The following is a 25,810-nucleotide window of genomic DNA, read 5'->3' on the forward strand; positions in this document are numbered from 1 at the left end:
TCTTGGCGTCCAAACTGGGACACTTGGCCAATCGATCTTTCTTTAGACAAGCACACACATGCCTGACCTCAGTGGGAAATTAAAAGACTTGGTGACAATTTATTTCAACATACAGGAGTTAGACTTTGATCACTAATCTATATATTAAATACATGTATAGTGATCATAAAAAACATTTTATTACATTACCAAATGATAATTCAGTAATGTTCAAAAGTCTCCGTTTAGTAAGATTCTTTTTAAAGAAATACTTTTATTTAATTGATCAAAAGTGGCAGTAAAGACGTTTACAGTTACAAAAGATTTCAATTACAAATAAATGGCTGTACTTTCTATTTATCAAAGAATCTAGAAAACAAAATATTATAAGGGATCATGTGACACTGAAGACTGGAGTAATGATGCTGTAAATGCAGCTGCAGCGGTGTACATGTGATTTTTGTTTTGTTTTTTACTTTTAATACATTTGCAAAGATTTCAAACAAAAACTTCTTTCACGTTGTCATTATGGGGTATTGTTATTGACAATAATGATTATAAGGCTGTAACATAAAATGTGGAAAAAGTGAAGTGCTGTGAATACTTTCAGGATGCACTGTACAGTAAAATGTTTCCACATGACTCCTCTAAAGTTGATTCCGCATTAACATTTGGATAATATAAAATCTTTGCCACCGTCGCCTTGGCTTTGGCTTGCTCAGTTGGGGACACTAAATATTCAACTATGTTACTGATCAGCTCATTTCAATTATCATAAAGTCATAATTAAGAGATCAAATGTTGAAAATATGATTTTAAATGTCCTCATTATTAGATAAAAAGTCAAAAATATGATTTTAAAAGTCCTCATAATTAGATAAAAAGTCAAAAATATGACATGCCAAGTCATTGTGAGATGAACAGTTGAAATTATGACTTTAAAAATTCTAAATTGTGGATTTAAAGTCAAAATTATGACTTAAAAATCTAAATTATGATTAAAAGTCCTAATTACGAGATAAAAAGCTGAAATTAGATTTGAAAAAGTTTAAATTATGACCAAAACACACACTAAGACATTTAAGAGATTAAATCATGCTTGTTATTTTTTTTTTATTAAATGCGCTTTTAATTTTTTGATTCATAATAATATTTACATTATGGTTTTCATTTTGTGCAATATATTTTTTTACATGCGTCTTTTACATTTTTAAATCAGTTTTTACAACAGAAATGAATCAATCAAAAACTTGCTTTAGCTTTTCATCTAAAACAAAATTAATTTCCTATCATATACTGTAAAGCAGCTTTGAAGCAATCTGTGTTGTGTAAAGCGCTATAGAAATAAAGGTGACTTGACTTTAGTGCAGGGTTCAATTGTCACTTTTAACTAGTTGCTTATTAGCATGCATATTACTAGGATATTGGCTGTTTATTAGTACTTATAAAGCAAATATTAATGCCTTATTCTGCACGACCATATTCTACATCCCTTAATCCTACCCAATAAACTTAATAACCTTACTAACTATTAATAAGCAGTAATTAGGAGTTTATTGAGGCAAAAGTCATAGTTAATAGTGAGAATTGGACCCTGATCTAAAGTGGGAGCAAAAATTCAAATGCAAGCTGAACAGGAGAGAAAGACAGTGATGTTGAAATGATCTTTTATTAAATGCTTCCAAATGTTTCAATAATAACAAGCTATGATGGTTTAACAACATTCAAACAAACACTTGATAGATTTAAATTCATAGATTATTTTTTTTTTTTTACTGTATGGTCATGCAAAAAAATCCAGCATCCAATGAAACCTCAGAGTATTATCATATGTAGTCCCATCATATATGGTTACAATGCAAAAAACTGACAAGAATTTCTTTACAAAAGTAGCATTGGAAACCATATCTCAGAGCCACATTTCATTTACCTTGAAGATGCAGGCAATAGACACATATTTCAATTTTAGGGAACACAGACAGTGAAAATTATTACAAGAAAGTTACACATGCATATTTTCCTTCTGCTGAACTGCATATATGGTTTGGTTGTGAGAGTTATTTAGTTCAGGAATTATTTATAGCATACAAAGGCGTTTGTGTCCATCTAACAGTCATAAGAAATACAAGAACTATAATCTCCTGCATCTGGAAACATCTCTTAACCGTTTACATGTATGATGTAAGTTGAACGGACTAAACTGCACTTTTTAAACAAGAACAAGGAAGTGGCCAGATCACACTATCAGAAGACACACTGCAGCAGCAGGGGGCAACAGAGAGCGCAGTATGAAGGTATGGCAGACATCACAGTGCCAGACGGTTTCATTTGTGGACAAGTGAACTCACTAACAAGATGCCTTTGGGCAGGAGTACTCTCTTTCCTCCCTTTTTTTCAACATATAGACTTGGGTGCAACATTTGCCCAACTTTAAAAGGTAACGTGTCACAAGAAATGGCTTAGCACAGAGTAAAGGGGGAACGGCAAGCCCCCTAGGCATCACAATTCACACACAGGATTCTACACAATAACACGGCCAAGAACAGTGTTCCGATGTATGACAGTCACACAGATAAACTTTAAAGGGAGCACAATGTGTCCATGTGCTTTAACACACCCAAACCCACCTTCTTTTTTTTTGTTTTACTACGCATGTTTATTGTGTACGTGCGTCTGGATGAAGACAACTGGCTAAGCATTTGAATCATCCCTCATCAATGATTTGCTTTAGTATTTACAGGTTATACTAAAAAAAATTAAAATTAAACAAGACCCTAAACAAATCCAACATAGCCAGAACAGATTCTGCCACAAAATGGACCCCAAAACACCCTGGAACTGCATTCATCGAGTCATTTTCATTCAATCCCCAGCCTGTGGATGCTCAGGTGATCACTGCGTTACCAAAACCACAATCAAGTCACTACGTATGATGAGGAGACAACATACAGTACCAGACACTCATGAAGGGGTAATGTGAACGCTTGGGTCTTCTTCTAGCGTGGACCCCCATGGATGATGGATTTCATAACCTGAAGTTGCAAAGCGGTCCACAAAAACAGTGAACAGAACAGCATAAGAGTCTCAAGCTTGTGTGCAAAACAGTACAGGCCATTTCAATTTTTCGACATGCTTTTAGTCTACAAAATGATATGCACAGCAGCTGGAAGCCTAAAAGAGTAACTGAGAGGGAGGGCGAGGGCTGCGAGCGTGTTTGTGTGTAGTGTTTAGCGCCCCCTGGGGACCAAGAGACATACAACAAACTTGAATCAAAGTAAGCGAGAGTTCTGCAACTTCAGGTTCAGAGAGCCGGGAGGTTATGGGTGCAAACATACACGAAGGCAAGTAAACCAACCCAACTTGAGTTTAGGCCTCATGTGGAAGTGTGTGGAAAGTAGATCTACGCAAAACACTACATAGCAACGAGCATCTCGAACCCAAGAAAGAACATTTATACTTACACAAACGCACATCTCCTCACCCTTTCTCCCCTGGACAGACTGTTCTGTCCATTCTCGTTATAAATATCTATTTATGCACAACTATATTAAATCCTGTCCCACTTTAAAACAATTGTCTGGAAAACACAAAATACTTTCAAATACAGCGTCATTCAGGAGATTAAAAACCAAGAGTTTTCACAAAAACACGACCGAAAGGCAGAAAAAAACATCCCCAGCTCAATTCCCCCCATTTAATGAAAATAAAAGCAACATTAAAACATCCTCTTCTCAAAGTCTACACTTTGGTGCGTCAACATCTGATACAACATTTTTTCCGTTCCCTCTGATATGCCATGCCATCACATTCTTTGCGTAAAAAAAGAAACAAAACAGAAAAATGTCCATTTACCCTTAAAACGGCGCGTGCTCTTCAAAAATTCACATTTCTGATTCTATCTTCCATCTCTACCAGCTGTTAATTACACATGTGAAGATCTCAATATTTTACAATATAGTACTAATACTTTAAACACCATTTCCGAATGTTGGGCAGCAGAGATTATGGGATTATGGGTAAAGACAATACAGTGCCCCGTGTGGGCATTAGAAGCATGCAGCATCCAGAAGGCAGGGCTGCTGCCATGGCCGCCCGCCCCACATCTAGCTAGAGTTGGACTGAAGTGGTGGCCACTTTTAAATATATTTCTTAGTTGTGTAAATTTTTTCCCTCACGTATTCAAAACTTCAAGAGGCTCTCTTCTGGCCGGGCTCCAGGCGGCAAGACGTGCACGGAGAAGAAATGCTCCAATCAGCTTTAGTATTCAGGCATGCTAAGGGAGAGAATATGAAAAACGCTAAATCATATTTGACTAGTTGTGTTGTTTACACCAAGAGGTCTGTCAATCGGTATATACCTTTGCCCCGTGTGGTTCACTGTAGAGGTGCGGCAGGTGCTCCGGAGCAGTGGAAGTGGATGTTGAGCCACTTGGCATCTCGGCGGTGCCACACACGCGTCTCCTCCGATTGGCTGCTGCGTGGCCGGCCCTGGCTGTCGATGTACTGCGTCAGTCGGATATAAGCGATGCAGGCGGCATCCTCTCCGATCAGATGCACGTGAGGATTCAGGATGGTTGTGTGCACAGGCTTACTGTTCTTACTCAGCACTGTAGTCAAACACAAGCAATAGATAAAGGTGAATTTTCTTCTAACTATTTTATGGAGCATGAAAATATGTACAATAAACTTATACAGCTATATTGCACATTAGTACATTAAAAAGCATGGGGCCTACAATTCTCAAAGTAGAACTTATGGAAGTCCATTCCCTCGACCAGGTTTCCAAGTGCCTCGGGCTCAAAAGAGGTCAGGCCAGGGTCACAGATTCTCCTGGAACAGTAAGGGTTACAGAGATTTTGAATGATTGTAGGGCTTCAATATCTGAATATCAGTGAAAATTCCATAACTGTTCCCGTCCTTTATCAAAATAAAGCATTGATGCAAAAACACTCATATAAAATAAATAAATCTGTTTAAATTTACCTAATTAAAAATGTGATATATGCAAATTGGCATTATTATGACTTACTTTATTATCAAGCCACCCTCGCATAACAGCCCTTAATCCCGCCCTCGTGGACACATTTGGGCACGAAGGTCACAAGTGTGATTCCCAAATTTTTTATCAAATTTTTATATCACCATCTTTGATAAAATTAATTCTATCCATTTAAGCTTTTTTTGTGATTTTGGGGTATTAATGAATTTACCTCTAAAAGTACCATATTTTTATGTTATATTTAATATTTCTTTAACTTCAGTAAAAAAAACTAAAAACTAAAAATGTGGTGACTTTGGTGACCAATGATAGTATTCATTTATTTTTAAAGCAAAATATCAATAGCCACTAGATGGCAATAGAACTCAATGGCTGCATATGGGCTGAAAACCAATGTTTTAAAAAATGTTTTACTTTTATTTTTAAATTGCCCAGTTATTGGCTCATTTAATTCCTTTGTTTGTGTATGTGTGAGTGACAAATTTATTTGACAAAAATAAAAAACTAAAACTCACTCTGTAATAGGCTCATTCAATGGCTTTCAATGCAATGCTTTTGTGAATGTGTGTTTTTGAGTGTGTGTGTGTGTGTGTGTGAGCGTTTGCCACATTGAGAATGTTGTATCACTCCTTCATTTGTGTGTATGTATGATCTGCATTGTGTTGAATTTATTGATTTTTATTGGACAAATAAAAAAAAAAATGCTCGGAATTACAGTTTTTCCATTCATTCCTATGGGTGCCCATTTTTGTCCACGAAGGTGGGATTAAGGATTTTTATTATTTTTTTTCAAACACTTAACATTGTGGAATAGAGTCCATTTTTTTGGTGTGTTCAGGTGGTAAACTTAGGAAAAGTATCTTGTACCGTTCAGATTAAGGAAAGTATTTTAAAAAAAACAAAACAATACGATTTTGCCCTCATTTGTCCAGAAGATGGCTTTAGGGTTAAAGGGATAGTTCACCCAAAAATAAAAATGATCCCAAGATTTACACCATCCTAGGTCTATATGACTATCTTCTTTCAGACTAACACAATCAGAGTTGCTCTTCCAAGCTTTATAAAGGTTGTAAAAGGCACTCCTGATTTTTTAGTCCAGAAAAAAAAATCTTTTAGACTTTTAATTTGTGACCAGTTGTTTGTTTTGCTCAATCCTCTGCACTTCCACGTTCATGAATGCATCATGCGTCAGGTCAGAGATCACTTTTGGCGTAGGCGTAGACTTTTTGCCAGAAGCTAGTTATTTTAGTTAATAAAGATTTAAATATGGATATTTTTCTGACAAAAACTCATCGCTTTGCAGAAGGCCTTTATTAACCCGCTGGAGCTGGGTGGATATCTTTTATGATGGATGGATGCACTTTTTTGGACTTCAAAATCTCGACCCCCTTTCACTGCCATTATAAAGCTTGGAAGAGCTAGGATATTTTTTAATATATAATAACTCAGATTGTATTCATCTGAAAGAAGAAAGTCACATACACCACATTTGCAAATTATTACAAAAGTGAAACACATTTGACAGAAAATGATCAGTGATTTTAACAGGTTTATTTATAAAATGGTTTCATTCATGTTGCAAGTAAACATGCTTGTGCTTTTTAAGAGATCAACCAAAAGTGCTGATTAAACAATATTTACAAAATGTTCTCTTGATTACCAGCAATATCAATTAAATATGGCGTTTGTTCCTATTAATAAATCTAAGATATTCCATTTTCTATGTGCGCTACATAAACATTTTGGGCCAGATTTACGAACAGCTTGTGACAGCGCAAACCCTCTGGCATTAAAAAAAACCTACGGTCAGGATTTACTAAAGAAATGCGTGGACAGAGTTATTTTCAAATGGAGCTCACTGCAAATAAATTGCGTTGGTCATTATGGAAATGATCAGGCTGCATCTGTGTTCTTAAATTTTTCGTCAGTAGATCGATCACATGCTGAACTTTCCACTCCCGACTGTGTTTTTTTGGAATTGCGCTATCATGCCAATTTGCCCTGTTTAGTAAATCTGGCCCTTTGTTGGCTATTATTTGGGTGAAAATCTACCAACAAAAATGATCACAAACCATAAAATCAGTGATATGGCATATGAAAACATATATATATATATGTATACATATATATATATATATACATATATAAACAGTACTTACGTGTAAGCTTCAAAATCTCCGTTGTTGATGGCCTCAATCAGCTGCTCAGTGATTTTAATGATCTCCTGCTTTCGTGCTGGTGTTTGGAGGAAACATAAGGACACAATCAAGGTTTATCCACATCCATTATTTGAAAATCGCAAACCAACGGTATGCTCCGAGCTGGCTGCTCCAGAAATCTCAATCAGCTCAGCATTCTATTGGCGGTGTATTTCAATATCCACCCAAGCATCCTGATTTTGGCACAAGCAGAGGTCTTGAATGACTTGTATTCAAAGATTATTAAACGCTTATGATTTCAACCAGCTCCGTAACTACAAGCCAACCACCCATTGTTTTACTCAAAGTACAAACAGTTCACACTCGCATGAGCTCATAATCCCTGCAGATGGACAAGTTTCTCTAGAGGTTTCCCTATAGTGTGATGAACTGCAGAGAGGGCATGTCAGGATATCTATTTAGAAAAACATCAAATTCATTTTATCTGTCACTAGGGGTGCATGTCAATCAGTTCCCTAGCTCCCGAGCTCGTGAATCAGTATATCATGTACACGTGTTCGGGCACTGGTAAGGACAGTAAAGTACGCTGGCTCACTGCGACGTGACACATCCTCATTGTACAACATCATTACTGGTATTTATGAACAACAACAGCAGAGCTGATATCTTTCTGATATTACTTGTAATGTTATTTAAAGTACTTTATGAAATACTTTGCCCAGTTATATATATTTATTTTTTTTAAATAGAAAGCATTATTTTATTTTATCGCGTGTGATTATCGGTCATTATGTGTAATGTTTTGGCTCATGTGATTTAATATTCGCGCTTCAGAACTTCCGTTAATGGAACATAGCGAGCATCAATGCACTCTGGGTTTCGCAGTGCATTGTGGGACTTTTTAGGGAGCGAACGATTCAGTGGATTCTGGGATTGAGACCGCCCTTAAAATGGCCGACTCCCTGATCAGTGCCTTGACTACTGAACTAGGGAGCTGATTGAGACGCACCCTAGATCAACAGTCTAAGACTTACACTGCTGCCTGTGCACGCTGCTGCCCCCTGGTGTTGTGGAGGCTGGAGCAGGTACAGCAGGCTCTAAATCAGGGCAGGAGCTCTGACCTGAACTGCTCCAAGCAACATTCTTAACATCAAGTGGTGGTTCGGCTGCAAGACAACAGACAAATAAACAAAACTGCAACTAAGCACACAGAGAAGCTAGGCCACAGCAAAACAAAAGTCTGACAAACAAAGTAAGCTCTAAACAGAGACAGCCTGTGTTCGGAATAGTATACTACTCTACTACTATTGCTACAGCTGTGTGTATACTGTGCACAATATGCACATTTTCTGTATGCAAAGTCGACCTGAGCAACCAAATACATTTGGCAAAACGTGGTATTCAACAGAAATTACTGTTTGAAATACTACATCCCACAATGAAATGTCACTCATTATTTGATCAGGAAAATGTCTACAAACATTTCTGCAAAAGACCATTTTTTTTTTACTTTTTTAAAAATAATTTTAGATTTAAATTGTATGTTATTTCCATTTTCCATTTCTATAAAAAAAGTAGGCATTATACAGTGTATACTGTTTAATACTAGTTAGTAGTACACTAGTATTCTATTCCAAGCATAGGCACAGTCACTAATTCATCTAGATCAGTGGTTCTCAACCAGGGAACCAGGGCCTTTGTACATTTCCAGGGGGGATACAGGTTGACTCAATATTTTTAAGACATCCTGCGTGTATTAAGAATTAAATATAAATGGATTTATAAATTATTATTAAATTAAAATAATCCAACTCTTAATCTAAATTAAAAATCTAGAAAAACTAAATCAAGATGTAATAACTGTATATTGTTTATTGCTAATATTTTCCTTATTGTAGAACACTGAGATAATAAAAAAAGTTTGAAAACAAGCAGCTTTGTCATACAGAAGAAATACCTGAAATATCTTATACAGTCAAACCAAAAATTATTCAGACACCAGATATCATTTTTTACTAGTGGGCGCAGGACACTATAGTTCATTTATGTAAGTGAGGATAGCAAAATAAAGTAAACTGTGACATATTATACCCCAAAATTCTTCATACAGTGGACTACTAGTAAAATTGATAAATATTTGGGACCAACATGTTTCCGACACTTTGACATGACCATGTTTTGCTTAAGTGTTTTTTCTTTAATTGCTAAATTAAGCATTGCTTGGTCATTGGTTGGCCCTAAATCGGTATCATCGAATTGTGTACTTAAATTTAACAGCTGATTGGTTGATTGTAATCCATTACATACCTTTCTATCAAAGTTATCAGACATGATCAAGATTTTGTTCTAACACAGTTTAACTGAGTTCATGTCATATTTTATTACCATTTTCTAAACTATAGCAAATAAACTGTGATAATGTGAAAATATGTTGAAGGTGTGTGAATACATTTTGGTTTGACTGTATATCCTATAATGTGGGGGGAGGGAGTGAATATTGTGTTAGAAAATGGAGAGAATTTGAGCCCAAAAGGCTGAGAACCGCTGATTATACTGATGTTTCATACAATATCAAGGTACTGCAAACCATTCTTAAACCACTGCTATTCACTGCATGCCACACAGAAAACACATAATAAAGTGATAAACATGTATGAAAATTATATAGAGGCTTACAGCATGTTCAAGCAATACTGCAACAGAGAGCTGGCAGGGTTTTGTTTTAACAGTCCAGCAGATGGTGACATATCTCATGTTTTTTTTTTAAAACAGACCTGCAGTAGTCTGGTTCAGTGGTTTGAGCAGTTGCTGAATGCTGAACTCAACATGCAGCCAAGAAAGAGCAGAGATGTATAGGCAAGACGGCCTGCGTTATGACGGTGGCAGTAACCTATACTGGCATAAGCAGTACGAGTTAATGAAGAACACAAGAAGAATAATGGCCATACTGAGTAGAGCTAAGCACAATGTGTGCATGTGTTGAAAGGTGTCTGCCGTGTACAGTCCCAGCACGGGCCCTCTGCTCATCTGTCACACTCAAAGTATTCAGTGTCACACAGATAAATAAATGAAAAGGTCACTCTGACTGAGAAGGTCAGTGCAATTCTTTCCATGTCAGAGGTGAGGACGTACACGAGTAAAAGGGCAAAGATGGTGGACTGCGAGAGACTCAAATCAGGTAAAGTGACAATCTCAGTCCTTGGTTTCTGTGCCGATTACAGCACATTACGTGGCGTGCATTCTGTTGCAATGACTCACGAAAGCCATAAAAATGCCATATTGTCTTGAAGAGGTCATATCATAAGGAATCAAATGTATCTTCAGCTTTTGATATAAACTATAAAAGCACACCACAGTGTTCATTTGAACTCAAAACTTTCTCAGTACAAAAAAAGAATGTACTGAAACTAAGTAAATTTCAGGCATCACAAAGATGAACACTTTAACACAGTATTCAAGTATTACGTTTATTTTTTTTACCAACCTGATCATTTCAATACGACCATAACTGTTTATGCATCACATTTAAGCAATAAAACTGCTGCTTGTGTCTGAGTGGACAATTCATAAAGGCACAGCAACAAATATATACCATTTCAAGGTCAGAGACAGTGGGCCCTATCATACACCTGGTGCAATGCGGCGTAAGTGTTTTTTGCTAGTTCCAGCCCGACGCAGCTATCATTTTCACGTTCTGCGCCACGTTGTTAAAATAGCAAATGCATTCGCGCCCATGGGCATGCTGGTCTGAAAATGAGGCGAGTTGGACGTCAAAAAATGAACTACTATTTTTTCTGCAAAACCCCCCCAAAAAACAATAATGATAAATCAATAACAAAATTAAAATGTATGATATGACCCCTTTAATACTGACACCAAACCACAAGATTAGAGCATTTAACAATGTAGATGTCCAGTGAGTCCATCTTAGCCAGATATATTAATGTAACGTATTGACAAGCTTAAAAAGGTGAAATACTCCATGTTAGCAGTGGGAGCAGTAGGAACGGAAAGAATGTGAGGTAGAGATCAGATGAGTCCAAGAGGGAGATGTAGGACCCGTTGATAAGGTCACTGCTGTAGCAGTTGACTTACTGGGTAGTGGGCAGGGGGGAGAGGCCTCAGTCTGAGGAGCCGGCTCATCCGAGCCACTGCACTGGCTGACCACTGCACTGTCATTGCTAGCCCCGCCCACCGATACTGACACAGACAATTAGGGGGAAAAAATATGTGACATTTGTTGTGGTAAGCTACACCACAAGGCAAAAACCTTTTTCCATCTTTCCTTTTGTGCTATATTTATATGTGGAAATGATGACATAATTTGCATGGTAATCATCCAAAAATATCAACGGCACACACTACACGCACACAAAAAAACACTCATGCTAAGACATAATGTGCATGCAACTTGAGAGCAGAAAACAATATAAAAGTAAATGTTATGTGGGGAAAAACAAAACAAAATAAGCAATACTTTCTGAACCCTGAACTCTCTAATACCCCTATACAAGAACATGTTGTACAACTGTTTGTTTTCGAAAAAGCTGAAGGACTTCTCTGTCTGGGACATATTTGCACCCTAGTATAGAATGTGAGATCGTTGGGCCTCTCTGCTATGACGCAAGTGGATCATTTCTAAAGTTTAACCCTCAGAGACAGACTGTTGGAACAACTGCAATGGTTATTAAAGGTGCTGTATGTAAGAATGACAGCTAGTGGTTGAAATGGGTACTGCAGCCCAAATTCAAAATATGGTTTTCCCATCCCCTCCTCAGACTCGACGCTCATGCGGGTTGCCAGTTTGAGGACACGCAACAGGAATGAGCGCAATTGATAATGGAAGGTGAGGAGTCTTACACACTGTAAGTTGATGAGTTGATTTATCTGTGTTTTAACGTGCTTCCGTTCATAAAGTTTTTTTTAGATGGATGCCGAGGCTTTTAAGGTCGGGTAGATTCTGCGTTATGGTTGCAATACGCTGTGTTTTCCGCTAACTGGCAACCTGTGGTGTTGATATACTATTGGGTAAAATAATTGGCTGTAGCATTGTTTTCCAGAGAAACGAGAATGTGAACTTAGCATGTTTCCTAAATATCTGCAAACATATTAAAGTATTTTTATGTTTTAGCACAGTAAAAAACTTACATACAGCACCTTTAAATAATAAAATATTTTTGGGTAAAACATGAGGAAATGATTTGATTAAAATACAGTAAAAATCATAATATTGTGAAATAGTATTCCATTTTTTTTATATATATTTAAAAATGTAATTTATTCCTGTGATGGCAAAGCTGAATTTTCAGCATCATTACTCCAGTCTTCAGTCACATGATCCTTCAGAAATCATTTTAATATGCTGATTTGCTGCTCTAGAAACATTTCTTCTTATTATCAATGATGAAAATAGTTGTGCAGCTTAATATTTGGAAACTGTGATACTGCGTTTTTTTTTTCTTCATGATTTTTGGATGAATTTATAGTTCAAAAGAACAGCATATATTTAAAATAGAAATCTTTTGTAACATTATAACTGTCAATTTTGATCAATTGAACGCATCCTTGCTGAATAAAAGTATTAATTTCTTTAAAAACAACAACAACAAAAACCTTTTGAACGGTAGTGCATACCAACATCTGTGCTTAGGTCTCTAAGGGTTAGATCTCAGCATATTGACTATTGAGTGTACCTGACCATCAAGCTTGGATTAGTGTCAAGTAATGAATGACCCTACATCTCTACTGACTCATTAAACCTCTGCTTGTGTTTCCCAGATTGAATAGAAATGATTAAAGTAAGGTAATCTTTGTATCTAACATCCCTCAAAAAGCAATATAGAAGCTCAGAAAAGCTCAGAATTTATCAAAAAGGCCAATCAGATGATGAATGGTACCATGATTGTATATAATTGAGTTGAAGCCATTGTGCAAGATTGCTGTGTAGTAATGAACCACTGTCTGACTCTGCTAGACAACATACTGAGATGTGATACGAAGGCTCAGTAGTTCTCAGAAGGGGTATTTGTTGCCTGTAAAAGGTCATTGCTGTAAAACGAATATTCCCTCATATATTGTGGACATTCATTATACGAACACAAAACTTTGTGATTCATCAGTGTCATGGTAACTTTGGCAATCACAGCACGGCTCCTTTTCATAGCAAAGCTTGTGCTGATTCATGATAGCAAATCAGTCAGTCTGACCTTGTTTTGGTCCCTTATACTGCATAATAGCTGCTGCTGTAGTGACCAGCAATGTATCTACAGTTGACAAACTGGCCGTCAACACACACAAAGCAATTATCATACCATAAAGGTCCTTTCACCACTCACTGTCAATCTCTCATTACCTGTATACTATTTATTCCCTCTGGCCCTCATTACCACTATTTGAGAAACTAACAAACCATGACCCCATTCACATCTGGTATTAATGTCCATCCAAAGCATTTTGTGATCCTTTCATTGAAACCACATTCAGAGGTTGTCAGAAACACACCGAATTTGTAGTATAAACACATAAAATACATCCCGATGCGTTCTTGACAATTTTGTGTTAGTATTGGGGGAAAAAAAACTAAAACCGCAAATACATAGCGCACATCAAATATGGTAAAAAGAAGGTCAACCGTACTAGCTTGACACATGAAAAATATCATTGGTTCATATTTGACATGCTCTATGTATGTGTGTTTATATGTAAATAAAAGCCTGAATAAAAACTGTTCATAATATTAATCAATCGTGTCTCTTCAGAAGACTTGGCTTATATGCATTTCTTTATCCATCTCTTTACAAACTTTTTTTTGTGTAATAGATTTTCATGGGAGGGACAGAAATCTCTCATGTTTCATTAAAAATCTATTTATTTGTGTTTAGAAGATAAATGAAAGTCTTATGCGCTTGAAACTATGTGAGGGTGAGTAAAGGCAATACCTAACTATTTTTTTCATATCAATTCATACACTCTCATTTGTACTTTTCATAAATCCGAAAAGTACTCTTAAAATAGTTGTTTTCTCATATGATTGGTTTGGTAAATGATGACAATTTCCATGTTTGGGTGAACTATAAAGCACTTTTGGAATACAATAATCCAATGATAAAATTTTACTTATTCTATCAACTTCTATTAGCTTAGTAAAATGTTTGTCTGTTAACATTTTAACTGTTTGTCTTTAAAGCAGCACCAATCCTCCTAGCTTCACACAGCTTTAAACACAGATTGCAGGTAGGTTGTTTCAAACATCTTAGAGAAGTTGCCACAGTTCTTCTATGGATTTAGACAGTCTCTGCTTCTGCTTATTTATGTAATCCCAGACGGACTCAATAATGTGGAGCTCAGATCTCTGTGTGGACCATACCATCTGACGTCGGACTGCTTGGTCATACAAAAATCTCACTGCATAATTACAATATTTCCTTTTGAATGTACCAATACACATAAACCCTGTTCTGTAGATCCCATAGAACAAGAGAAAGACATTCAGAGTACATGAGGAGTTGATAGTGTACCTTTCTTATCTTTCATGTCCTCCTCTTCTGTGGTGTTACAGCTCTCTGTAGACCCCTGTGATGAGAGAGAGACACAATATGCAAGATGGAGGGATGGTTGTATGAAGGTGGGAAGATGGAAAAAGTAGTACAGAAACAGGTTTGCAGAAAGGGTCTATAAACCATGTGGAACAATATATGGTGCACACACCGTGAACCAGCAAACACACACACACACGCATATAAAGAATCACCCGCAAGCACAGATATACCCCAGCACACCCTCACACACACACAGACCCCTGACAGGAACACACCAAGCCCTGCACAAACCAGCCAACCAAGCATGAGGGCAAGACCCATTCATTTGAGTGATATTTGTGAAGGTTTGGGGTTGTGGTTTTAGGAAGTAGCTCAAATGACCCGTGTTCAATGGCAGAGCTAAAAGAGGTGGCTTACCTTGATGCCATCGGCTGGATTGTGCACGACAGTGGTCTGTGATTCCTGGGGGAGGCAGGAGAGAGTTTACCATGCAGGGCTGAGGGAAGGGGGTGAGGGACCCTAGCTCCACAACTAGCATGATGTGACTGTACGACTGTTATGATCGTCAGTAGCATTGGACAATTCAGCATTTGTTCCTTATGCTAATAATGTGTATACAGTGGCCCACAAATGTATTTGGGCCCTTAATTTTAACTATTGTAAAAAGATTTTAAAAAAAAATTAATTGATTGCATTAGATGATAAAAATTGACAAGAAGTGGTCAATAAATAAATATAAATAAATAAACAAATAAATGTGCTTGTGATATAGTTCACTAAAATAAATGCAATTTGTTTATGGTGTTTTGTACACTAACAGCCAAAAATAAAACATACAAAATAAATAAATAATATAATAAAACGAATGAAATGACAAAATAAATTCATTATATAATTTCATTATGTAATGGTTTTAAATAAATCAATAAATAAATGACCTACATGTTACACTGAATAACAATTGATAACTAGATATATCAATAAATAAACAAACAAATAAATAAAAGCAAGCCTATACTATATTTCTTTTAAAGGGATAGTTCACCCAAAAATGAAAATTCTGACAATTTGTATTGTTAGGTGAACTATCCATTTAAAAGAAATGCCACATATAATACAATGACATTCATTTGTTTAAGTGTGGGTTAGGTGTCCAAATACTTTGAGGCCCCTGTATACAATAACTATAAAGTTTTGCAAAGAAAGACATTACACAAAGAACTTGAAGTTCAATGGATATGCATGCAAGGATTGGGTACTGCTGACCACAGAAACACAGTGGAAAAGGAAGTAGTCAATAGGCTTGAGAAGTCTCTCTCCAAGACCAACCCCAGTCACCAACAGCACACAGACATAACAGAAATGATTAACACTGTACAAACAGTTAGATTTCAATGCCACGGTATGTTATTCTCCTGAAAACACAAAGCATTGATCCCACCTTTGCACATACACACACCCCACATATAAACAAACAGTCTTGCGCAATATATCCTACTTTATTTCCACCATAACTAACACAGCACCCTCTAATAAGCAACCTGTCAAGGCAGACCTGAAGATGCAGTCCCTACGTGCTGAGAACCAATTACAATTTCATTTCCTTTGATGCATTTCTGGGGGGGGTTTGGGGGATCGCTTGTGAGTCCAAGCAAATTTAAGGTCTGGGCAAACACTAAGAAATACTGAAAATAATGGTAATTAAATAAAACATTACATATCAATTCAATATTTAAATTCATTTTAAAATCACATTCTCTTGCTGAGAACATACTGTATAATGATCTTAGACTTTTAGACCCCACTGTTCCTTGACTGGGTGTGCGTGTCAGTTGACAAATTTTGATATATTTGACAGAACTGAAGTAGCACTATGTCCTCTGATGGCTGTGAACTGGGTAAATAAGCAATTACCCATAATAATAAAAGTTAGGGACTGCATCTTCAGAACAAACAGAGCAGCTCTGCTTCCTGACATAAAACAATCCTGTTTTACCCTTGGAGACTCGACTGTGAGATTAAGAGAAGATGCAACCAGGGATTATCTACATATTACTATCCTAAAAAAAATGTTATCTCACTTTAATATGGTCAGATACTGAACAAAAAGAAAAGTTTTTTTTTTAAAGTACAGGGGATGTCTGCTAAGCTGTCAAACTTCTCCTGCGAGTTTGTTTGGGTAAAATAGGAAGTCAGAGAGAAATCCACAGGCACAAACCAGATGTTTTAGTTTTGAGTAACGTCACACATCTTCATCTGAGTGGATTGAGCGATGGGTGGTGGAAGTCAAAACAACAGGTATGGGACAAACTGATAAAGCCTTTTACTAAAAGACTTAAGAACTAAGAAAAGGAAAAACTATGAGTGAAGGAAATAAAAGTTAAGATGAGGTACCATTGGTGCAGTGGATGATATGCTGCTGTCTTTGGTGCTGCTGCTTACTACACTGTTTTTGTTGTTGTTTGTCTGTGGCTGGGGCAAAAAACAAAACAAAAAAAATCAATGACAACACAAAATAAACAGAGCCTTTCCAAGAGGGTCTTCGCACCGTCCGTGCTCGGGCCCTAATGATTTCTTTCCAGTGCAGTTCATTCTAGACGTGTCGAAAACAACAGTACAGCAAGAAAGGGGATCTGTATGTGTAAATTAGCTTAGAAGTAAGAGAACACTCCTGTAATGTGCCCTAGAGCACTTTTAACGATACACTTTCATGTATAAAAAGTGTTAGCTGTACTTGAATTAATGATAGGCGTTCAACTGGATTGTTTATGTGAGAGGTACGCTATGGAATTACAGATTGGTGGTGGGTAATACTATAAAATGAAACATAAATCCTCACATATCTGTAAAATTGCATTACAATTCTTGATAAAAACAAAGATACAAAGATAAAACATGGTGGGCTATACAAAATATGACAACAGAGAATAAGTATATTTACAGAAAATAAGTTTATTTTGTTTACCTTTACTTTATTTAATAATAAATCAGTAGAGGAGTATGTAAACATCTTTCACATTTTTATATGGAGAGACATTGTTACAATGCTGATACAATGGTCAAAAAACATGAAAAGAAAAGTTTTAAGGCTAGGCTACAGATAATATATTTGGTATTTATAAAAATATTTAAATATACAATTTTGTTGACACAGCAACAACTAGAGGCCAATGTTACTGTCAAGGAGTTACGGGACCCTGATAGTCCACTAGTGCATGCAGTGAAAAGCTTCAGCGAGAAGAGTTTATGCTACAACTTCGGACTCTGTGAATCAATGCAGGGTACAACTAATGATTAGAAATGAACAAAGGCTGACTATAGATAAGAAAGAAGAAAGGCGGCAGTAAAACCAAGACAATTCTTGAGAAGAATCTTCAGAAAGAAAGATTTGAACAGGTTAAATACGGATTAAAAAGACCAGAACAGCAGCCAAAAGTTGTTCAACCCAAATGTTCAACAGCCATAAAGAGAAAGGAGATAAAACATTATTATTATAATTTTTTTTAAAGAAACTGCTTTATTTATGCATTCAGTCTCAGAAAATTGACAGTTATTTTTCAGCGTTTTTCAGGAGTGATGCAGTGGCAGCTAGTTTTGTAAGTGACCTGACTTACAAACTAGCCGCCACTATATCACCCTTCATATTATATACACTATATTGCCAAAAGTATTGGTCACTTCCATGGCCAAAGATATAAAAATCAAGCACCTAGGCATGCAGACTGCTTCTACAAACATTTGTGAAAGAATGGGTCGCTTTCAGGAGCTCAGTGAATTCAAGCATGGTATCGTGATAGGTTGCCACCTGTGCAATAAGTCCATTCATAAAATTTCCTCACCACTAAATATTCCATGGTCAACTGTTAGTGGTATTATAACAACGTGGAAGGGGGTTGGGGTTGGGCCCTTAGTTCCAGTGAAAGGAACTCTTAATGCTTTAGCATACCAAGACATTTTGGACAATTTCATGCTGCCAACTTTTTGGGAACAGTTTGGGGATGGCCTCTTCCTGTTCCAACATAACTGCACATCAGTGCACAAAGCAAGGTCTGCACAAAGCAAGACTGCGAGCCAGGCCTTCTTGTCCAAAATCAGTGCTCAACCTCACAAATGCACTTCTAGAGTAATGATCAAAAATCCCGATAAACACACTCCTAAACCTTGTGGAAAGCCTTCCCAGAAGAGTTGAAGAGCTGTTATAGCTGCAAAGGGTGGGTCAACTCCATATTAAACCCTACAGATTATGAATGAGATGTCATTAAAGTTCATGTGCATGTAAAGGCAGGCGTCCCAAAACTTTTGGCAATATAGTGTATATAGGGTGATACTATATAAACACTGAAAAATAACTGTCTTTTTCTGTCAACTACAATTTTTTAGATATTTATAAAGAAAAAAATAATTAAAACTTATTTTAATGTAATATTTTAAGTTAATATTAAAAACTATATATATATATATATATATATATATATATATATATATATATATATATATATATATATATATATATATATATATATATATATATATATATATAAACATTCATATCAAATATATTTATTAGGGCTGTCAAGCGATTCATATTTTTAATCTAATTACACAATGTGTTGATTAATTAATTTCTCAGCCAAATTTGATGTGTGATTAATTAAAGTCATCAAATAGACATTACAAAAAGTAGCTTTAGGAAAAAATATATTTTATTTGATTCAACACAGAATTTATTACAGAATATTATTTTGGGCGAACTATCCCTTTTAATGGATTTTTTATTAATATGGAAATGTGATTTAAAAAAAAAAAATGAAATTATACTCTAAACAAGAAACTTAAACTGCCAGTAGGTGACAATGTAAATGTCTAAATGAATAAGTCATTGAGTCATTAGGCTTGTTCGAGTTGAGGCAGCGCTGCACAGACTGATCGGTGTATGACATCAAAGTACTGCGAGAGTGATTCAAAAAACATACGGAGACATACACCCATCGGTTTGTGCAGCGCTGCTTCAAGTCGAACAAGCCTATTCTTTCATTCGATTCATTCAACCGGCTGATTCATTCAGGAATGAAGTAAAAGGCTCTCTTTACGAATGGGCCATTGAATCATTGGTTCACCCGATTGATTCGCTTAAAAACGCGGATTCGTACAGCAGTGTGTTGTTTGGAGACGCACAACAGTTTTGCTGTGGCTTAAAGGATTAGTTCACTTTTAAATAAACTTTTGCTGATAATTTACTCACCCCCAAGTCATCCAAGATGTTCATGTCGAACGTGATCATCTCTGAGCTCAGCCATTACTTCCACTAAGTGAGGTCAAAATACGAGCGTGGTCATAGATATATCGATCATAGATGCCTAATTCTATTGATCCGTACAAGCGCTAATGAGGTATCTACGTATACATCTATGACCACACTCGTATTTTGACCTCACTTAGCGGAAGTAATGGCTGAGCTCAGAGATGCTCACGTTCGTCTGAAAAGAGGTAAAATAATAGCATAAATACTGCTTGGTTTCTCGCATAAACTGATCGTTTCGCTAGATAAGACCCTTATTTATCGTTTGGTATCGTTGAAAGCCCTTTGAAGCTGCACTGAAACTGTCATTTGGACCTTGAACTGTTTGGGGCCCATTGAAGTCCATTATATGGAGAAAAACCCTGGACTCTTTTCATCCAAAACCTTAATTTCTTTTCGACAGCAGAAAGAAAGACATGGACATCTTGGATGACATGGGGGTGAGTAAATTATCAGCAAAAGTTTATTTAAAAGTGAACTAATCCTTTAACAGTTTATATTAAGCAGACAATTGTGTCTAAAATATAACAACATTCACTCATTTATTGAACTGTTGTTTAAAATCACAGTTGCACTTGTGCTATTCGGGACAAAAACAGCACTTATGATATTGCACTTGTAACTCTTATGATATTGCTTAACTATATCATGATATAAATATGAGACAAAAACTCATACGGGCATTTTTTCCCTGATAACGATTCCCTTCATGTTTGTCACCAATCAACTGCAAGAAATGTAAGATGAACTAAGGGGCAAGTGTGTGAATTAGCTAATTTAAACACATTATTTTCCCCCATAACGAAATTAAAATAGCGTGTTAAATTGACAGCCCTAATATTTATAATAAAAGTTTGTTAAAGATGATCAAATCTTGTGTCCAAGACAAATTGGGATCACTGAAACACTTAAAGGCTCCGATTGGTTGACCTATTAGTTTATTATTAGATTTCAAGTTCAGAAATTCTCAAAGACTTGGCTGGAAAATCACAAGGTCTACTCTACTAATGATAGCCAGAGCAGGAGTAAAACTGAGGTACGGGTGTACATTTGTCTGGACCTGATGGAGAAACTCAAGACATGAGAAATGGGGATCTATGCACAAACGTCTGAATGATATTTGTTCAATATTAAAAATGTCCCCCTGTGACAAGGCTAACACAGAATCGCCATGTCTAACTCACAGACATCAACAGCTGCGGTCATTTACTTTCAATCACCTGACGACAGAAGAAATATTATTTACTCTTAAGGCGGAATCCATGATATGGTTGATTCAACATTCTTTAAAACCATATTCAAAAATGAAAAACAGAACAAAAAGAAAAGGGGGGTTTAAAGAGTAAATTTAACATACAATATTTTCATTATTGTAACATGGGGCTCTTCACTTGTTGTTAGGACAAACCTGATGTCACAGCCACTGCAGCTATTGCCATGGCAACAGAAATCGCCTGGCAAACTATGGATTGTGGGAAAAAGGGGAGTTCCATTGAGAGAAAGGCTTGTTTGTCTGTGTCTTTACACAGTCTGTTCCAATAGCATTTAAATTCTCTCTTCCTATTAAAGAGCACCAAGTAAGAGCCCTTTGTCCACTCTGAGCAAACTTCAGCCCTGTTTATAATCAGTGGCTACAAGCTACTGATTCTAAAGGCCAATGAAAGCAGAGACAGTCGAGCTGGAGGAAGCTCACAGGGTCTATCAAGGGCTTGCAGATGACAGACCAATCTTAGGTCAAGGATAAACCTCTTAGACAAAAGCCCTGGTCTGAGTAAAAAAAGAAAGCACCAAGATGCAATGGGAATGAAGAATGAACTTCAAGGGGAATGGGATTCCAATAGAAACGTGTGTATGTAATAAAACAGAGCTGAACGGGTGAACATGACTCTGTTAATGTTTGATGATCCTATGATTCACAAAACCCTACGATGAGACAAAAAAAAAAAAGACCCAAACAAACTCTCGAGCATCTCAACCAAAAAAAAAAAAAAAAAAAAGAGAGCCAGAGTGAGAAAGTGTTGAGGGAGAGTCAGAAAAAGGGGAGAGACACGGAACAGATCTCACCATCAAATAAACACTGGAGCTTGACTTCCTTTTCTGAACAGGGTGAAACAGAGGAGGGCAAAACAGGGAAGCATAGAAAACAGGCCAGTGAACACAGAAAAAATTAAAGCTGCTAGTTAGATCCCACAGAGAAGAAGAAGAATAGGAAAAAAATAAACAACCACAAGAAGTTGCAAAGCCATGTGTGACATGACAGGGGTTTTTAGTAGCAACAATTGAAAAGTGTTAAAATTCTGGAATAGATTTATTGATAAGACTTGTGTCATTTAGAGAAACTGTTGCTTCTTGGTGAAAGGCTGACGCTTCACTGCATGCACAGAGACGGCACAGGGTTGAGTAAGTCTCTCTGCATCAAATATCCGTCTAAATATGCCGAATGGTTTTGATTGGGCCTCCTCAGGGGGATATTATTCAAGATCACACTGAAATATATCATATAAACAGCTAATCATTTTAAATTAGAAACAGAGTTTTTTATGTGGTTTATGCAAACCATTTGCTGGCTAGCTTGACTGTCAGTTCTGTTTATAATTTGCCCTTAAAAGAAGAAAAATAAATATGACAGGAAACATCTTTTAAACATAAAAACTGGGGAAGAACTGTGCATTTGTTTATGATACAAAAACATTGTTTTTTATGATGCCAATGCTGATTCAAGAAGATATTTATAAAATGCGTGTGGGCTTACCTTCACGCCATCAGACTTCTTGTTCAGTAAACTTTTGCATGCTGAAAGAGAGGAGAAAAAAAATGAAATGCTCAAACTTTTGATGACCTGACCAGTTACTGACATCTAAAAAAAAAAAAATGTGGTGCTTGAGTGTAGAAACCAGTGTTGTTATTCTTAACTAAAACTATAAAAAATAAATAAAAAAAAACAATGAAAAAAAAAATTTTTATTAAACCTTAGACATTATAACTAAGTTTAAGTACTAAACTTACAATGTCACGTCTACAAGACAACGATGCACTAAAAACAAAAAGGTTCCTTAGCATTTTTCTTGCATAAAGACGACAACGTCAAAACAATCCGTGTTCACACGATTCCACAAAAACGATTAACAATGCTGTATTATGCCAGACCAGTAGCTGGGGACATCACTTTGTAAAGAAAAAACTATGCGCCTATAGACTGACATAATATGCATGATGTCACCGTTTTCACAAATGTGCATTTTTGTAGTTTACACATAGACGGTAACTTACACTTTGAAACCTGTTTTTAAAAGTTTGCGTTTTCAGGCCCCCAAAACGCTGTTGTTGTGTAAATGAACAGCTAAAAATGCATATGTTTTCCGTAAAAACAAAAAAAGTTTCATGTACTTTTTTAAACAAATAAATGACAAAAGCACATAAAATTACTAAAATGAAAATGAAAATGGAAAATATCAAAATAAAAGGCAATTCAAAATATGAATGAGTACTACAATTGCACATAAATGACATTAAAATAACAATGGTAGAAACAAGACACATGACACGGCAGTAAAATACCACCTAGACCCATGGCAAAAGCAAACACCAAAGCACTGGTAGCATATAAAGTGGCTAGAAGATTCTCTCCACCAAGAAATGCGAAAAGACCACCTCAGTTTGATATGAAATGTATTCTATGAGCACATCTCATAAACATAAACGTGGTTTAAAAAGGCAAAACCGATGCGAGCACACAAATAAACAAAAATACAAGAACATGAGTAGACTTTATAAGTGATCTTCAAATTCCCTTACCTTTAAAAAGTAGATAGAGGTAGGAAAGAATGCAAAAAGGGAAGAAGTTAAGATAAATCAATCATTAAAAAGAAAAATAGCTGTGGCAAACAAAGTAGTCAAGCAACTCAAAGCAAAACTAAAGGATTTTTTGTTCATGCTGGGTCCATGCTGTGCAGACACATCTCCTGCCTGGCCTGCTGTCATCACTGAAGGCATCTCTCCTGCACACGACTCCATGCAGATCTGACAAACCAATGCCTGTCTGCTTCAGTTCACTATGGTACTCTAAAGCTAAACTGCTGATTCATGGGAGGACTGAGTGATTGGACGATAAGGCCCTTTTCTGATCTGTTCAGCTGTTAATCGTAATTAAACTGGTCTCGTAATTGAAATCGTTTCATGCGTCAAATGACTTTGTGTGCTACACTTATTGATAGTGAGAAATGCATAAAAATAAAATAAAATACTTTAGCATGAGTTAGAGAGGGTAGTCACCCTCTAAGTAGTAACTGATAAGAGGTTATTTTTAAATGGTCAAAGCAATTGCAAATTGCGAGAACAGGGAGGATGATGGCCGATAAAGTGATCATGTACTGTACACACTACTGTTCAAAAGTTTCAAGTCAGTAAGATTTAAAAAAAAGGAATTAATACTTTTTGAAATTAAGAAAGACTGCATTAAATTGATCAATAGGGACAATAAAGACTTTTATAAAGTCACAAAAGATTTCTATTTTCTAAAAAAATGTTCTTTTGAACTTTCACATTTTCCAAAAAAAATATTAAGCAGCACAACTGTTTTCACCATTGATAATAACTTTTTCTAGAGCATCAAATAAACATATCAGAATGATTTCTGAAGGATCATGTGACAATGAAGGCTGGAGTAATGATGCTGAAAATTCAGCTTTGCCATCACAGGAATAAATTACATTTTAAAACGGAAACCTTTTGAACGGCAGTGTACATGTATATGATAGGAAGGAACTGAGACATACACAAATTTGCTAAAATGAACCCATAAGGGGGAATGGTCAATCGGCCGATGCTTTCAAAATAGTCAAATAGCAACTAATTAAACGGCTTGGCTGATATACACATTGTCAACAACGGTCTCTGATTATAAAATTAAATGATATGTACTTGTGAGGCTTAAATAAATCGCTGCAGCTGTTAAAGGTGCAGTAAGCGATTTTTGAAAAACGCTGTTGAAAGTGGATCAGACTGAGCATCACAAAAAAACTTGTAGCCAATCAGCAGTGTCCACTCATGATGGGAGAGGAGGGAGAGTGAGTTGAGCGGAGCAAGAGGGAGTTTAGATGGCTGAGAGACATTACACAAAAGGAAGGAATATCACTGGAAAAAAGGGGCTATGATCAAGCCAGAAGCTTTAGGACCCACGGCAAGGCCTGAAAATGGACGCCGAGGTTGTGATGTTTCTGCTTCATCCGTGAGTAACATTGGTTTTGAGTGTCATGTCTGGAGTTCATTCGTCATCTTTTTTTGCTTCTCTTCTGCTATGATAAAAGAGACACTCTTGCATTGCGTGTTCATGCATTTTGGGGGCGGAGAAACGAAGGGAGGGGTGTGTTTGTTTGGGTAGATTTCAAACAACAACTATTTAGAGAAATCGCATACTGCACCTTTAAGTATCCTTTTAAAGCAACAGAAGCAATTGGCAGAGCGTTCACAGACATGCCACTTTCATTAAGATGTGAGGAGAGGGGCAAGAAAGTAAGAAACAAACAAAAAGCAAGACAAAAGGACACGTGGACCCTGTTGCTTCGTGTCCTCCATGCACAAAGACACCCGAAGACATGCTGAAAGCACACCACAGCGATCCTCGCTGTGAAGACTTCAGTACAGTGGTTCTTCTCAGTAAGTCTTCCCATAAGAGCATGCTAATACATACATGATGTAGACATTCATTCTACAACAGGCAAATGCATGTCAGCATCTACCCACAATTTCAAACCAGTGCAGCTGGTTGACCAAAAGCCGACCTGACTGTGACTGTGGTATACAAGGAGAACGAGCCACCTTAAGAAACCATCAACATA

General features: G+C 36.6%; 1 protein-coding gene across 16 annotated transcripts in view; it reads right to left on the reverse strand.

Moving 5' to 3' along the window:
- Window positions 1-1,634: 1,634 nt before the first annotated feature.
- Window positions 1,635-25,810, reverse strand: part of camk2g2 (calcium/calmodulin-dependent protein kinase (CaM kinase) II gamma 2) — a 76,212-nt gene continuing 52,036 nt past the window's right edge. For 2 of the 16 annotated variants that reach the window (XM_079843180.1, XM_079843171.1), the window contains 10 exons: window positions 22,726-22,766; window positions 17,069-17,146; window positions 15,092-15,136; window positions 14,654-14,708; window positions 11,232-11,336; window positions 8,171-8,302; window positions 7,137-7,212; window positions 4,714-4,808; window positions 4,337-4,585; window positions 1,635-4,252 (listed from right to left, as the gene is read on the reverse strand). In XM_079843180.1, the coding sequence (XP_079699306.1) occupies window positions 4,353-4,585; window positions 4,714-4,808; window positions 7,137-7,212; window positions 8,171-8,302; window positions 11,232-11,336; window positions 14,654-14,708; window positions 15,092-15,136; window positions 17,069-17,146; window positions 22,726-22,766 (860 nt within the window). In that variant the 3' untranslated portion in view covers window positions 1,635-4,252; window positions 4,337-4,352. The remainder of the gene's footprint in view (window positions 4,253-4,336; window positions 4,586-4,713; window positions 4,809-7,136; window positions 7,213-8,170; window positions 8,303-11,231; window positions 11,337-14,653; window positions 14,709-15,091; window positions 15,137-17,068; window positions 17,147-22,725; window positions 22,767-25,810) is intronic. The other 14 variants (XM_079843182.1, XM_079843179.1, XM_079843185.1 and 11 more) reach the window with 7 other exon arrangements.

Source organism: Gobio gobio (genome assembly GCF_949357685.1).
Source record: "Gobio gobio genome assembly, chromosome: 18".
Lineage (NCBI taxonomy): Eukaryota > Metazoa > Chordata > Actinopteri > Cypriniformes > Gobionidae > Gobio > Gobio gobio.